The 17,940-nt window shown below is 42.2% G+C and overlaps 1 protein-coding gene across 1 annotated transcript in view; it reads left to right on the top strand.

The window, feature by feature from the left end:
• The first annotated feature begins 8,313 nt into the window (after positions 1-8,313).
• The window catches only part of FRMD4A (FERM domain containing 4A), a 494,181-nt gene continuing 484,554 nt past the window's right edge, over positions 8,314-17,940 (top strand). Inside the window, exons 1-2 of the mRNA XM_073652365.1 lie at positions 8,314-8,432; positions 8,718-9,014. Coding sequence (XP_073508466.1) covers positions 8,982-9,014 — 33 coding nt within the window. The 5' untranslated portion in view covers positions 8,314-8,432; positions 8,718-8,981. The remainder of the gene's footprint in view (positions 8,433-8,717; positions 9,015-17,940) is intronic.

The following is a 17,940-nucleotide window of genomic DNA, read 5'->3' on the forward strand; positions in this document are numbered from 1 at the left end:
TAGTTACGCGATTGCGGGCCAATTACAGCGTTTTTTACAGTTTTGCTAGCATAGTGCTTATGTATGATGAGCAGAGAGATGTGGCAGGGAGAGTGGGGGGCTAGTGATAGCTCAGAACAGGTCAGATCAGCGGCGCGCTTTTTTTTTTTCCTGTAGGCGGTAACTTTAAGTCAGGAAAGCACGGCTAGCCAATCAGAGCGCAGGAAGCATCCACAGTGTCCCAGACACAAGGGCTTCTGCAATTGGCTGCTGAAATCACATGTCCTTTCAGTATAAAAACCGGCCATGTTCCCTCAGCGCGATTTTATGCATGTCACTGAAGGAGATAGACGCTGCTGAGTGTGCTGTGTCCTGTGTAATGAGAGATATTAGCTAGATAGATGGGCGCTTCTGTGGAAGTCAGATAGTGTAGATGAGTCCTGTCATGTGTACCTGTTCAATCGACCTTGCAGCCCTTTTTTTTTTTCTTTTTTTTTTTTGTGCAATTACTGAGATTTTAACAAAACGAGCAGGGCCTATGGCACAGAACAGTGTTGTGCACCGGTTGTACTGTTTGTGCTCCATGCAGACCTTCAATCTATTTTTGCACTTGCTAATGTGATAAAGCAAGCAAGAAAGCCCTTGTAGGCCACTTTTTGATTTTGTGGGGTTGAAATTCAGCTATCTGCAGAGCTTGTCAGTGCAGAGCTTCTGAGTGCAGAGCACAAAAAAAATTTTTTTTTCATTTGCTAATGTGATAGTGCAAGCTATGTTAGCCCAGTTTGTCATTTTTTTGGTGGATGAACTTCAGCTTTATGCACAGTAAAACAAATATTTTTTTTCTGTTGCTAGCCACAGTCCACCAAAGATTTTTTTGTGTGGCAAACGTGATACAGTCTGCTAAAAGCCACCTACTATCTTAGTGACGGTGAAATTCATCTGTTTTCAGAGTGAAAAATTAGATTTTTTGCCTTGCTAGGCACAGTCCACCAAGGATTGTTTTGTGTTGCAAACATCATACACTGTGCTATACATCAGCTACTACGTTAGTGGCGGTGAACTTCAGCTGTTTTCAGAGTAAAAAAAAGTTTTTTTCTGTTGCTAACCACAGTCCACCAAAGATTTTTTTGTGTGGCAAACGTGATGCAGTCTGCTAAAATCGACCTACTATTTTAGTGGCGGTGAACCTCAGCAGTTTTCAAAGTAAATAAATAGATTTTTTGTCTTGCTAGACAGAGTCCACAAACGTTTTTTTTATGGCAAACGTCATACACTCTGCTATACGTCAGCTACTACGCTAGTGGCGGTGAACTTCAGCTGTTTTCAGAGTAAAAAAATTGATATTTTTCTGTTGCTAAACAGAGTCCAAAAATTTTTTTTTTCTGTCGCAAACGTGTTTCACTCTGCTATAAGCCACCTAGTCCTTTTAGTGGCGGTGAAATTCAGCTGTATTCAGAGCTTGTGCAAAGTAAAAAAATCTATTTTTTGCTGTTGCTAACGTTATACAGCAGCCTAGATCTGAGTTTGAAATAGTTTAGAGAATATCTCCTATGTTATACAGTTGTCATCCACAGTAAAAAAAAATACTTTATTCAGTTCCTAACGTTATACAGCAGGGACATCTCAGTTTGAAATAGTTTGGAGAAAGTCTCCTATGTTATATAGGCGTCATCCACAGTAAAAAAAAATACTTTGTTCGGTTCCTAACGTTATACAGCAGGAACATCTCAGTTTGAAATAGTTTGGAGAAAATCTCCTATGTTATATAGGCGTCATCCCCAGTTAAAAAAATACTTTGTTTTGTTAGTAACGTTATACAGCAAGCCATATCTTACCTTGTCATTTAGTGCCGCTGAAATTCAGATGTGTGCAGAGCTGTTGCAAAAGAAAAAATCTAATTTTGTTTTGCTAATAGCGTGCTCCTACTACAGTATCTGAGCAACTGTAGTATCGGCGTCTCTGCCCCCTGACAGGCAGAGACGCCGTCCCACTTACTGCCGCGCTCCCCGCCCGGCATCCTCCAGCGCTCCTGCCTCTGTTGCTGACGGCACGCGCAGCTCCCCGGGGACTGTGCTTAGGGCGCACGCTCCCTCCCTCTTAAAGGGGCCGCGCGCGCCGTCCTAAGGAGTCCCTGGCCAATGGCCGGAGGACCTCTTATATAAAAGGCACCTCCTCCAAAATGGAGGTGCCCGTGCAAGGTTGTAGCTTTGTGTGTTATACTCTACTTCAGCCCTCAGGTCCCGCTCCTAGCCTGACTACCAGTCCAGCCCGCCAGCCTGACTACAAGTCCAGTCTGCCAGCCTGACTACAAGTCCAGTCCGCCAGCCTGACTACAAGTCCAGTCCACCAGCCTGACTACAAGTCCAGTCCGCCAGCTTGTCTACTCTCCAGCCCAACAGTCTGTCTACAGTCCAGTCCGCCAGTCTGTCTATGGGCTCTGCCCGCCTGCTTACCTGGAAGCACCCGCCCGTTACCTGCTGTGCCTGCTAGCCCGCTTACCTAGAAGCACCTGCCTGTTACCTGCCGTGCCTACCAGCCAGCCAACCTGGAGGCTCCTGCCCATTACCTGCCGTGCCTGCCAGCCCGCTTACCTAGGAGCACCTGCTTGTTATCTGCCATGCCTACCAGCCAGCCTACCTGGAGGCTCCTGCTTGTTACCTGCCGTGTCTGCCAGTCTGTCTGCCCGGATCACCCGTCAGCCTGCCTGCCGTGCTCATCTGCTGTACCGGTCAGTCCCTGCATTCTGACCCGTGGGAGTCACCTGCTCTCATACAAGGTCGGTCTCAGAGTAGCACCTGGTCCCTCTGCTCGGTCCTTCCCTGGTCACAGAGTCGATTGAGCCGCCGTACGACCTTGGTCGGTCCGAGTTGATACCTAGTTACGCCCCTCTGGTCCCTCCTTGCACTGCAGCACAGAGGTTCCACCACCCGGATCCATAACGGCAACATGAGTGGGAAAAAGAGAGGTCATGGTGTAAGGGGGAATAGGCTTGGTGTTCAAGGTATATGTGGGGTAGGTGGTAATGTTAGTGAAAGCACTAGTGAACCAACACTGTCATGTCCTATCCAAAGACAACTGACAACTTCTGTTACTGGATGGGCTACTCCACTCCCTTTCTTTGGCAGCTGCACAGCGAAACACCTTGTTGATAAGGGCCAGAAAGAGCAGGTGCTCCAGTGGATAGCAAGCACTGCTTCAAATGGCCTCTCCTCTTCTTCCTCCACCTTAACATCACTACACAGTACGGTCCACAGAGGTGGCACCCCAATTATCCTTGCTTCCCTTCATGTCACAACTGTCCAAGCGCCCAACTGACTGTAGTGAACCACAGATGAACGAGTCTGTAGAACTGTTCACCCATTCTATACCATGGGCATCAGAAGTGTACTCCAAACATTCACAGAGTCAAGAAGAGGAGGAAAGCATCTGCACCGATGCCCAAATTTTTTTTTACATTGGATTCGGGGCAGGACGGAGTAGGATCCAAGCAGGTTCCTGACCCTCATCATCAGACTTTCACCACCGGGGAGGTGATCCTGATGAGACTCAGATACAGTTCATGCGGACTGTAATGTGTTGTCAGGGCAACAAGAGGAGAAGGGTCATTCTGAGGGCGAGGAATGGGATAACATATTGGATGATGAGGTTGAAGCTCCTACTTGGTGTGAACCCAGAGTCACGCAGCCGAGTAGCTCATCTGAAGAGGTGAAGGAGGAAGACAAGGAGGTTACCTTCTGCCCTACGGCGCAGATATGGAGTAATGCAAGCACGAGGAGCACTGCATCCTTAACCACAACTGTAGCTGTGGCCAGCAGCAGTCGCGGGTCTGCAGCTCGCAGGGGTGGCAAGGGTTGCCTAGCCTGGGCCTTTTTTGAGACCGTAAAGATGAGCCTACTCACGTTATCTGCACATTTTGCAAGAAAAAACTCAGTAGAGGGAAAAAGTGCAATAATTTGACTACTACATGCATGAACCTTCATATGCCCACATAACATGCGTTACGCTGGGAATCTCACTGCGCTAAAATGCAGACCAGCGGACCTCAACAACCATCAGCTGCCCCATCAACTGCATCTGCTGCTTCTTCCTCCTCCTCTGTTACCGTGCCAAGTATTGGCACACAGGTCTCCCACTGCAGAACCTCTGCTTCTCTACCCGCTCCAGTCAGGCTGAGTGACAGCCTGTCAGCTGTAATGGAAGCGGACATGCCTGTTGTGTTTGTTTCATCGAGTACACCACACGTTTCTCAATCCACCGTAACATCTCTGCCTGCACCTCACTCACAGTCCAACAGTTTGTCCGTTTCACCGTACTCCGCCCTCTCTCAGCACCGCAGCCAGCCCTCGGTCCCGCAGTTGTGGTAACGTAAAAGATTGCTTCCTCCCACACATGACAAAGCTAAGAGGTGGAAATCCACCATCTCCATTCTGTTGGCCATGGAAATGGTGGTGTCAGGCCCTAATTTTTTGAACTGTGAACACTCCTGTATGGCTGCTTTTTTACTGAGGAGGTAACCAGAGAACCTGGAGGAAACCCCCGCAAACACGGGGAGAACATACAAACTACTTGCAGATGTTGTCCTCTATCATCATCAAGGAGCTAACTCGTTGTCTAGGAGACCGACCACCGTTGCTGTCTACCTTGTGAATATTGTGTTGAAGCTTGCAAGGTGTCACGGATTTACCGTGACAGAGAGGAGCCAGAAGTCCGCAGCATCTGATTCCTAGCACTCCTGCAGTCATTAAAAAGAAGCCTTTCGCCTTCATATTAATCTGTGCAGGGGTTAATCTTCTTAGTTGTGAGCTCCTGGAAGCTTACCGTGATTTAGGCTCTCAGTAGATTTGGCCCGTGCATCTCCCCTACTGTGATAATGCTTTACCCCAACACATCAGACTGTCGCCTACCATGGAAACCTTTAAAAGGAAGCTGAAAACCCACTTCTTGTGATCCAAGCATCATCCTACTGATCAGACCAGCAAATTGGGCCTTGGGGGTCCCACCTCCCTCCAAGCCAGGTCACCGGTCCTGTCACCACCTAGGACCGCGTCCCTACTACCTGGGGCCACACACGTCCTCCATCCAAGCAAGTAACAACCTCCACCTTTATTATCAAGAACCAAAAATCAATCTCATCCCTATTTTCACCTTGTATTCTCCCATCTACCCAGGTCTCCAAAGAACCTCTTAGCATCAATTGGCTGGCCCACTCTTCATTCTACCCATCAAGGTTTATATCCACCTATAACCGGTAACTACCATTTACACTCTACTCATTCACCTGCCCATATTGATATTGATTCTCCTTGTTTATACCTTTCAGAGTGTCTTCATACGGCATCCCGCCACTTGAGTGCTCCCATCAAGCCTAGTACCTTCGGTAACTACCATTCATCTCAATTCAGCCACTATACCAGTCACTTTCCCAATATTAATTCCCCCCCCCCACCCCGTTTTTCCTAGACCCAGCCACTGAACTCTAATCCAAAACTTTGGTCCCCACTCCCTACTATCAAACAAGCGGACCCCTACGAACTGCTAACCAGCTGACTCTAACCAGGACCTGACGAGGACTTACCTTGCATCTTTTATTCTATGCTGATACTTATTTATTTATTTCAATCATTGTAATTGCCTTTACACATTTTAATATTTAATACTTATTGTCCTTTTAAATTTCAATATTAAATTGTCATTGTCCTTTTAAACTCTACCATTAAATTGTTATTTTTAATTTACCAATCTATTCATGTTGTAATTTAGTTGCTCTCATATACCTGTACCACTCAGGCTATTAATACCTAAGGTCTAATTACCTTGGCCCGTAGGGCAGCGCAAATTAACCCAGTTTTTTTTATCCTGGTTTCAATTTCTGACACCATCTGGACAGGTAGTGGCTCCTGTTCTAAAATTTGCTGCAAACCCTTAGGACCACTTACTAGCGCCACCGACCGCTGCTCATTTACCGACAAGCGTACAATCTTCGGTAACCCTCGCTCCAGCATACCGCTGCACGATTAGCTGCACCCTGACCTACTGTATCTTCACCCATCCCTTGTAGATTGCTTGTGCGCCCTCGCGGGCAGGGTCCTCTCTCCTCTTGTACCAGCCGGTGACCCCTTTTGACATGTAATGCACCACGGAATAAATATCGCTGTGATAGTAATAATAATTATAGTACTTGTACTCTGGGTGAATTGATGGCACTTTCCAGGTGTCTACCCCTAATTTGATGTGTTTTGGCAGCTTTTGGGGCCGTTTGAAGGTGTTGTGTATGCGTTTTTTTTTGTCCCCGCATTGAATCCTATGGCGTTCGGTAACGTTTGATGAACATTCGACGAATAAATCGTGAATATTGCAAATTCGGCGATCATAATCCGAATCAAATATTGAAACATTCGCTCATCTCTACATTTGATTAATGCAATACTTCACAAAGTGTGGAGCGACTCCCAGAGCTTGATGCTGCTCCACACACCTCGACCCACTCCATCTAGCATGGAGCGTGAGACTACGTTCCCATAATGAGTTTTTGGTGAGTTTTAATGTTGCAGATTTTCTGTACCATTTCTGCCCCATTAAGTAAAATAGGCTACGTGCATTTTGTTCGAAAATACGCAGCCTAAAAACCTCACCTAAAGCTCATTGTGGGTACTTAGCCTGAAGTGGTTTAAAAAAGCTTTCTTATGCAAGTTTAAAAAAAATGCAAAAAAGCACAATCGGCACTGTCAAAATTGTTCAATCATGGCATTATCTAATCCACAGGGTGAACACTGAAAATAATTAAAATAAAAAAAGAATTTCTGTTTTTATCCATTCTGCCGCCCAAAAAAATGCTATACAAAGCAATCAAAAAGTTGTATGCACCCCCAACTAGTAATGAGAACATCGCCTCCTTATACCACAAAAAATAAAGAGGTAAAAACTAATTTTTTTTGTGCTTTTATTGTGCAAAAGTAATTAATCATAAAAAGACTTTGTTTCCTACTGTACTGACCAGCAGAATAAAGTGAATATGTTATTTATACTGCATGGTCATCTGTGTAATGGAAAACTTATGCCTCTCTGAATGGAAAAAAAGGCTGGTCCCTAGAAGGGTTTATTATTAGGCGATGTTCACATGTTCAGTATTTGGTCAGTATTTTACATCAGTATTTGTAAGCCACAACCAGTGGGTGATAAATACAGAAGTGGTGACGAGTTTCTATTATACTTTTACTCTGATTGTTCCACTCATCTGGTTTTGGCTTACAAATACTGATGTGAAATACTGACCAAATACTGACTGTGTGAACGTAGCCAAAAGATACAATGAGTATTTTGTGCAAAAATTTCTGCAGCTTTTCTGCATCTCTTGGCAGCAAAAATGCTGCGGAAATTCCGCGCGTTTTTGGTGCATTTTGATGCGTTTTTGCCACTGCATTCAATGGAAAAACCGCAGGCAAATATGCACAAAGAATTGACATGCTGCAGATTTAAACACACATGAAATCCTGTCTGAAAAATTCCTGATCATGTGCACAGATCTTCAAAATATTCATAGAAAATGCTGGGATAAGGATTACAATCTGTTTTTGGGGCCAATTCTGTGCGGAAAAAACACATTGTGTGCACATAGCCTACGAGTTAGGCCACAGCCCCACTATCAGTATTCGGTCAGTATTTTTTTTCAGGAGTGGGAGCCAAAACCAGGAGTGGGTGATAAATGCAGAATTGGTGACTTGTTTCTATTATACCTTTTCTATGATTGTTCCTCACCTGGTTTTGGCTCCCACTACTGAGAAAAAATACTGACCGAATACTGACCAAATACTGATAGTGGAGTCATGACCTTAAGCATATAAAACTGCAGGATCCTGGCCCAGTGACCACGTCCGTATTTCGTGGTTGCCAGATAGGAGCCCTGCCAGCCCTCTCCTACATCCCCGCATCTCTACTGATATGTAGGTCCGGCACAACACCACTGACTACAGATGTGGCCACTGGACCAGGTCCCTGCAAATCGATTTGCTAATCTCTACTATATTTGTTTCAGAGGGGATGGCCACAGCACCCCTATTTTCAGCCTTAACTTTGCCCATGTATCAGTTACAGACTTACTCCTGTGATTTCGGGTAAGTGCTCGTCTGCACTGATTACCAATAGTTCTCATTCACAGCCTTTCTAAACTGCCACCAGCAGGCAGTGACTGTTAGCAGACAGGGTTAACAGGCAGCAGTCTCGCTTCACTAGCTGCACACTACAGACTGTGGAAGTGCGGGGAGAGCCTGGATGGCGTTCTGTTTCCATGACTACTGAGAGGCTTGCTCTCTGATTGGCTAGTTTGGCCCGTGACGTAGATCCCCCTCTGCTCTCGCTGTCACTCTGCTCACAGCACTGTGTATGGGGAGAGGCAGCACTGTATGTGGAGAGGCAGTCTGCTGCTCAGCATCGCACAGTGTCCGGACACTGCACAGGTAACAGGACTGTGCCGGCTGCCGGCCTCCCTCACATTAGTCACCATTGCACTGAACTATGTCCATGATTGGCATTGTGAGAGCTGAGCCTGGGCATTCTACATATTAGACTGATTGTTCAGCTTTTTGATGACATTTATTTATTACATATATTTACTTATTTATATATTGACATTAATTTATTTACTTAATTTTTTACTTATTGGCTTACTTGTTTATTGATATTTTGTATCCTTTGTGTTGTGTGATGACCCAGCTCAGTAATTACTTGTATCTCTCTTTTAGATCCCTTTAGAGGAAGGTCCTGGAGGTGGGAAACGTCAGTCACGTGGTGTCGGTAACTTTCTGATGGACTCATCACCTATTGGAGGTCTTTCCATGATTGTTTTCCCACTGTGATATGATATCCTAATACATAATCACGATACTGAATTGCGTGGATTTGGAGTGCCGTGGAATTGTTGGGTGTTATCTGGGGCAGTGGGCTGGTATGTGCACACCTGGGAGGATTCACTAGAGGAATAGCAGTGGGATGAGGAGTAAGTCACAATGGAAGGACTACTATCTCCCATGAGAGCCAAGGTAAGCTGGTCTGCTCCTGTGTGTGTCATTGTACTCCTGTCCTTGATGCTGTGACCTGTGCGCTTCTCCTTGCTCTGCGGCTGAGAGCTGCCACCAGGAATCTGGAGGTCAGACACTAAAACCCACCAGTGACCTTCCGTAAAGCCAGACATATAGGCTCCGTTTCCACCATGACCTTTTGGTGAGTTTTTGATGTTGCAGATTTTTTGCACCCATTAAGTAAAAGAGGTTACTTCCATTTTTTTCTCTCGAAAATACAGTGTAAAAAACTCACCAAAAACTCATTATAGGAACAAAGCCTAAAGCACCTGACCAATGCAAAATCATTTCTAAGCATTTTGCACTTGATTGTCCTTTACCAAAACTTCCTTCCTCGTATATTCACATTGATTTGTTGTACACTATTGCCAATCATGATTCTCCAGTGATGATCAATAAAATGTTAAATTCCATCTGATCAGTTTTTTGCAACGATTTTATCCCTGTGCTTTGATTTGCAATTGATTTGTACCCATAATTATTGTTATACTGTGTCGACGTGGTACCAGACATGTAATAATGATCATTATCAATCCGCATCCTATCAGGTTATTGTTGTTACAGCTATGATGAGCGAAAAGAGTAAAAGCTTTCTGTGCTCTATTGGTGCATATGTACTGGCTTTGCTTCCCTGTTTATTGCAGACAATATTGTGCTTATTTTTACTATATTTAGTGTTAGTTAAGCAGATAATGGTAGTCGATGGCTCTTAAATCACCCGGACTGTTTTTCTGTTTATAGTTATATTACTTCATAGTGTAATTGGTGAAGGCTTACAATGCATATTTGAGGCACGAATGGCTCGCTGCTTTGGATTCGATTCACAACAAAACAGTAATGTGCTGTAAAAGACCTGCATTTACAGGCTGATAATCTCAGAAATATTTTACCAATTACAAGGGGATTGTTGCTTTGTGCTCTACTAGAAACCCTGTACTGTAATCTAACTGCTGGACAGCTCCAGTTCCAAGGGCAAACATACATCTCAGTAAATTCATCTTTAGGACTGGTTTATACCTCTGGTGGACAAATTAGGCAGTGAATGCTTTATTTTTTATATATCTTGGAGAACCTCTTTAAAGGTAGAACATTCCATGATCCAATTGAAATGTTTATGTGACCTCCGCAATAGGAACTTTCACAGAAGTCTTAGACTTTGACCAGTCCTGGTTTATTATATAACATCAAATTCTATCCAGAAGCTACATCCCGATCTTCAAATTAGAAGCCATTAATAATTAGCTAACCCCTGGTGGTCAGCTATGGTCACTAAGGGAAGTTTCAGTCAACTGTTCTAAGTCTGTAAGAGCATCACTCTCCAGGGCTAGGCATGGGTGACTTACTACTGAGGTCCCAAACAGGGCGTATTGACAAGGGTTGTGCTAATTGGGGCAAACAAAATTGGGGTCCCTCATTCTAGCAATTATTGAGATATGCAGCAGGCAAATGGAATTATCAAGGTTTTGCTGTTCACATTAAATCCTTATATTAGTATCTTAGCTTGTATACTAATAATATTTATGATTCATTATGGTTTTCCAATTTGTCCATAAAATGTTGTGATTTTCATAAAAGTTGTCCAGGAATAAAATAAGAATCAAAATGGCACTACTGTCCCAGATGTGCTGTGATCTGTGTTTTTCCTCTATATGCACCCGTTCTTCCTTAGGCTTCAGCTTCGTTGGTGACTGTGCAGATCTCAGTCCCTAGCGCAGCACTTTTCATGTGTACTTAGGAGAAAGTGTTTAGAGAATGCTGCTGTCTTTATATTTATCTCATTCTATGGGAGGCATCATTTTTTATGGAAATTGAAGAATTCATTATTACTTACTGGACATGAGTGTCAATGAAATAAAACTTTTTAAAAATTTCTAAAGGTATTGATTCTTATAACAAAGAACCCATTCTATGCACTAGCTAATGCTATAGATCGACCATTCACCTAACATATATTAGACTAGTTTGCATCAGCATGTCTTTTGTCTCTTGTTTTACAATGAGATCCTATTGGTAAAATATCCTGTACATAGCAACTTTACATTGTATGTGTTTATCAAGAAGATTACTTCCATGGAATATTCAAACAGTATGTGACCATAGCCTGAACTGACCATAGACCAGTGCAGCAACTTAAAGATTCCCAGAATTCCTCTTGGGTTCATATGCTGTGATCAGTATTCTAAAACAGTGCTGAAAGCCCCAACATTGAGGGAGGAAGGGGGGAGGCAGTTATATTTGACCCCTCTGAATTGTTTCATTGGAACATTGTCAAATTACGAAAAATGAAGGGTCTCGGGCAGCCATCCAGAACTTCCTGGACAGTCCATAAAATCAGAGGACTTTTTAGGAGACTGATATTATTTATATATCTTTTTATCATCTATTACAGTGTTCAATTTATCCATATTTAATGTTGGTTGGCTGGGATTTTTGTCTAGTAAATGAAAAATTCATGGCCACCCTGCAATGTTAGTACGTTGTCATAAAAATAGTCATTACAAGAATAAAAAAGAAATGAAAGCCTTTGTTACTATGCTTACAAAATTGGCCATTATAGCAATTAGTTCTAATGGTAGAGGTGGGCCAAGTCAGTCTGCACTTACAAAATATAGATACAGTATGTGTAATAGCCTACATTGGGTTTGGCAGTATATAATATCATGTCACTTATCATTTACTGCTGAACTATTCTATTGTGTTGTGGATTGAGGGTGCATTACGTAGTAATAGGCTGAGATGGTTTAGGTGGTTTGCATTTTCAGGATTGTAATTATAGCTCCAGCAGCTTAGGAAACCTCCTCTGTGGGCCATGTGTTTGAAAGAGCACTACTCTGTAATTTCAGCCATGAAACGAGCGAGGATTTTTACTGCTAAATTCTAACTCATTACCCAGCCATGTTTAGATACCAACTTCACTCTAACCATGTATATTAGGCTGCTTGTAAATTCAGCATCAATGGTAATTACCTTCTTTCATCTCATATCCTCCACTCTAATGACTAAAACCACACTATATTTCTATTTTGTTGGATGTACATATAATACGCATGAATGATTGTGAGACTGTATGGAGCCATTGTTTGAAGATAATGCTGCGAAATTGACTACATTATATAATGCCAAAGACAAACATTATATCTTCTATTTCTCTCACACTATAAGAAAATATGCATAACTATTCATAATATGCATAAATAAACCTGAAACACAATGTAACAATCATATGGTGTTCCATAATGTGACATCGTTTAGTTATACAATGTGGCTATTAGTAAACAGTTTATAGTTAATGGTTACCATGACTGTCCTTCAGTTCTTCTACTATTTCTTCCTTTGCTTGTCACTTTACCATCGCTCTTTAACTCTAGTATTTTCCTTTGAAGTATCTAATTATATTTTCCTACTTAATGTGCCATTTGTAGCTGACTGCCTTTCATATTTCACTCAAATCCCCTTAGCATTGCCAGCAGGATTTTGAGATGTCAGAGGAATTCTAGCAATCTAAACCCCCCCTAATCTAATACTGACGGTACAGAAGGGGTGTACATTATAATCCACACGTGCTTTTTTGGCTTGAGGGAAATCATTGATTTTGCTGTTTTCTAGGAATGTGTTTTCAGGTCTCCAAATAGAGTTAGTTCAGCGTTTAGCTGATAAAAGGAAATAAGCACGAGATGTAAACTAATTTTCTTATGTGGGATGCAATCATTGCTAAATAAGTTATATTGTTCTATTATTATTTAAACTTTGCTACAGTATATATATATATATATATATATATATATATATATAGTACAGACCAAAAGTTTGGACACACCTTCTCATTTAAAGATTTTTCTGTATTTTCATGACTATGAAAATTGTACATTCACACTGAAAGCATCAAAACTATGAATTAACACATGTGGAATTATATGCTTAACAAAAAAGTGTGAAACAACTGAAAATATGTCTTATATTCTAGGTTCTTCAAAGTAGCCTCCTTTTGCTTTGATGACTACTTTGCACACTCTTGGCATTCTCTTGATGAGCTTCAAGAGGTAGTCACCGGAAATGGTTTTCACTTCATTTGCATAATGAACGGAAGCCAGAGGCGGCTTCTCCGCAGCTTCGAGGCCGCAGCCGGCTCTGGATAGTCTGCACATACCCTGAACATCTGTAATTTTAAGGGTAGGTTAATTTTAACATTGAGAGATAGAATATCCAAAAACAATCAAGAAAATCACATTGTATAAATTAGATAAATTTATTTGCATTTTGCAGTGAGAAATAAGTATTTGATCCCCTACAAAAATTATGAGTTCTGGCTCCTACAGACCAGTTAGACGCTCCTAATCAACTCGTTACCTGCATTAAAGACTGCTGTCTTACATAGTCACCTGTACAAAAGACTCCTGTCCACAAACTCAATAAATCAGTCAGACTCTAACCTCTACAACATGGGCAAGACCAAAGAGCTTTCTAAGGATGTCAGGGACAAGATCATAGACCTGCACAAAGCTGGAATGGGCTACAAAACCATAAGTAAGACGCTGGGTGAGAAGGAAACAACTATTGGTGCAATAGTAAGAAAATGGAAGAAATTCAAAATGACTGTCAATCGACATCGATCTGGGGCACCATGCAAAATCTCACCTCGTGGGGTATCCTTGATCATGAGGAAGGTGAGAGATCAGCCCAAAACTACACGGGGGAACTTGTTAATGATCTCAAGGCAGTTGGGACCACAGTCAGCAAGAAAACCATTGGTAACACATTACACCTTAAAGGTTTAAAATCCTGCAGTGCCCGCAAGGTCCCCCTGCTCAAGAAGGCACATGTGCAGGCCCATCTGAAGTTAGCCAATGAACAGCTGGATGATTCTGTGAGTTATTAGGAGAAGGTGCGGTGGTCAGATGAGACAAAAATTTAACTCTTTGGCATTAACTCAACTCGCCGTGTTTGGAGGAAGAGAAATGCTGCCTATGACCCAAAGAACACCGTCCCCACTGTCAAGCATGGAGGTGGAAAATTATGTTTTGGGGGTGTTTCTCTGCTAAGGGCACAGGACTACTTCACCGCATCAATAGGAGAATGGATGGAGCCATGTACGGTAAAATCCTGAGTGACAACCTCCTTCCCTACTTCAGAATGTTAAAAATGGGTCGTGGCTGGGTCTTCCTGTAAGACAATGACCCAAAACATACAGCCAAGGCAACAAAGGAGTGGCTCAAAAAGAAGCACAGTAAGGTCATGGAGTGGCCTAGCCAGTCTCCAGACCTTAATCCCATAGAAAACTTATGGAGGGAGTTGAAGCTCCGAGTTGCCAACCGACAGCCTTAAAATCGTAATAATTTAGGGATGATCTGCAAAGAGGAGTGGACCAAAATTCCTCCTGACATGTGCGCAACGCTCATCATCAACTACAAAAAAGTCTGACTTTTGTGCTTGCCAGCAAGGGTTTTGCCACCAAGTATTAAGTGTTGTTTGCCAGAGGGAACAAATACTTATTTCTCACTGCAAAATGCAAATAAATTTATCTAATTTATACAATGTGATTTTCTTGATTTTTTGGGGGGATATTCTATCGCTCAATGTTAAAATTAACATACCCTTAAAATTATAGACTGTTCATGTCTTTGTCAGTTGGCAAACTTACGAAAACAGCAAGGGATCAAATAATTATTTCCTTCATTGTATACACACAACAATATTCGTGAGTATCAATGTGGTACAGTATGTGTCAAATATAAAAATATATATATATACGGTATATATACATAAATTTAGATATTATGCAAGTTTTCCCACCTACAAAGAATGGAGAGGTCTGTAATTTTTATCCTAGGTACACTTCAACGGTGAGAGACAGAATCTAAAAATAATCCAGAAAATCACATTGTATGATTATTAAATAATGAAATTGCATTTTATTGCATGAAATAAGTATTTGATTACCTACCAACCAGCAAGCATTCTGGCTCTCACAGACCTATTCGTTTTTCTTTAAGAAGCCCTCCTATCTGCACTCATTACCTGTATTAATTGCACCTGTTTGAACTCGTTACCTGTATAAAAGAAACCTATCCACATAATCAATCACACTCCAACCTCTCCACGATGGCCAAGACCAAAGAGCTGTTTAAGGTCACCAGTAGGGATGATCGAGCATGCTCGTTACTCAAGATTTACGAGCATGCTCGGGTGTTTTCCGAGTATCTTTGGTGTGCTCGAATGTTATGTTTGAGTCACTCCGTGTGCATTATTTGCGACTGTTTGACAGCTTTAATACATGTGAGGAATGCCTGTTTGTTAGGCATTCCTCACATGTATTAAAGCTGTCAAACAGTCGCAAATTGTGCACACACAGTGAGTCAAACATAACATAACATTCGAGCACGCTGCAATACTCGGTGAGCACCCGAGCATGCTCGACAAAAGGGTTAACTGAACACACTGGCTTATCACTAGTCACCAGGCACAAAATTGTAGACCTGCACAAGGCTGGGATGGGCTGCAGGACAATAGGCAATCAGCTTGTTGAGAAGGCACCAACTGTTGGCACAATTATTAGAAAATGGAAGAAGCACAAGATGACTGTCAATCTTCCTTGGTCTGGGGCTCCATGCAAGATCTCGCCTCATGGGGTAAGGATGATTCTGAGAAAGGACAGGAATCAGCCCAGAACAACACGGAAGGACCTGGCCAATGACCTGACGAGAGCTGTGACCTTAGTCTCATCACATTATCGTTAGTAACACACTACGCCGTCATGGATTAAAATCCTGCAGGGCACGCAAGGTCCCCCTGCTTACGCCAGCACATATCCAGTTCCGTTTGAAGTTCGCCAATGACCATCTGGATGATCCAGAGACGGCATGGGAGAAGGTCATGTGATCAGATGAGACCAAAATAGAAGTTTTTGGTATCAACTCCACTCGCTGTGTTTGGAGTAAGAAGAAGGATGAGTACAACCCCAAGAACACCGTCCCACCCGTAGAACATGGTGGGAGAAACATCATACTTTGGGGGTGCTTTTCTACAAAGGGGACAGGAACACTGCATCGTTTTGAAGGAAGGATGAATGGGGTCATGTATCGCAAGATTTTGGCCAACAACCTCCTTCCCTCAGTAAGAGCATTGAAGATGGGTCGTAGCTGGGTCTTCCAGCATGACAATATCCCAAAACACACAGCCAGGGCAACTAAAGAGTGGCTGCGTAAGAAGCATTTCAATGTCCTGAAGTGGCCTAGCTAGTCTCTAGACCTGAATCCAATAGAAAGTCTTTGGAGGGAGCTGAAACTCAATGTTGCCCAGCGATAGCCCCAAAACCTGAAAGATCTGGAGAAGATCTGTATGGAGTAGTGGGCCAAAATCCCTGCTGCAGTGTGTGCAAACTTGGTCAAGAACTACAGGAAACGTCTGACCTCTATAATTGCAAACAAAGGTTTCTGTACCAAATATTAAGTTCTGTTTTTAAAAAATGCAAATTAATTATGTAAAAATCATACAATGTAATTTTCTCTATCTCACAGGTGTAATGTACTTACTACAAATTACAGACCTCTCCATTCTTTGTAGGTGGGAAAACTTGCAAAACCAGCAGTGATTCAAATGCTTATTTTCCCCACTAATAAATATATATATATATACAGTACAGACCAAAAGTTTGGACACACCTTATCACTTAAAGAAACTTTTGGTCTGCACTGTGTATATATATATATATATATATATATATATATATACAGTACAGACCAAAAGTTTGGACACACCTTCTTATTTAAAGATTTTTCTGTATTTTCATGACTATGAAAATTGTACATTCACACTGAAGGCATCAAAACTATGAATGAACACATGTGGAATTATATACTTAACAAAAAAGTGTGAAACAACTGAAAATATGTCTTATATTCTAGGTTCTTCAAAGTAGCCACCTTTTGCTTTGATGACTGCTTTGCACACTCTTGGCATTCTCTTGATGAGCTTCAAGAGGTAGTCCACATGTGTTAATTCATAGTTTTCATGCCTTCAGTGTGAATGTACAATTTTCAGAGTCATGAAAATACAGAAAAATCTTTAAATGAGAAGGTGTGTCCAAACTTTTGGTCTGTACTGTATATATATATATATATATATATATATATATATATATATATATATATATATACAGTACAGACCAAAAGTTTGGACACACCTTCTTATTTAAAGATTTTTCTGTATTTCCATGACTATGAAAATTGTACATTCACACTGAAGGCATCAAAACAATGAATTAACACATGTGGAATTATATCCTTAACAAAAAAGTGTGAAACAACTGAAAATATGTCTTATATTCTAGGTTCTTCAGAGTAGCCAACTTTTGCTTTGATGACTGCTTTGCACACTCTTGGCATTCTCTTGATGAGCTTCAAGAGGTAGTCGCCGGAAATGGTCTTCCAACAATCTTGAAGGAGTAAGCAGAGATGCTTAGCACTTGTTGGCCTTTTTGCCTTCACTCTGCGGTCCAGCTCACCCCAAACCATCTCGATTGGGTTCAGGTCTGCTGACTGTGGAGGCCAGGTCATCTGGCGTAGCACTCCATCACTCTCCTTCTTGGTCAAATAGCCCTTACACAGCCTGGAGGTGTGTTTGGGGTCATTGTCCTGTTGAAAAATAAATGATGGTCCAACTAAACGCAAACCGGATGGAATAGCATGCTGCTGCAAGATGCTGTGGTAGCCATGTTGGTTCAGTATGCCTTCAATTTTGAATAAATCCCCAACAGTGTCACCAGCAAAGCACCCCCACACCATCACACCTCCTCCTCCATGCTTCACGGTGGGAACCAGGCATGTAGAGTCCATCCGTTCACCTTTTCTGCGTCGCACAAAGACACGGTGGTTGGAACCAAAGATCTCAA

The sequence above is a fragment of the Phyllobates terribilis genome, unplaced genomic scaffold (assembly GCF_046119375.1).
Source record: "Phyllobates terribilis strain yellow unplaced genomic scaffold, ASM4611937v1 Scaffold_11__3_contigs__length_659146591, whole genome shotgun sequence".
Lineage (NCBI taxonomy): Eukaryota > Metazoa > Chordata > Amphibia > Anura > Dendrobatidae > Phyllobates > Phyllobates terribilis.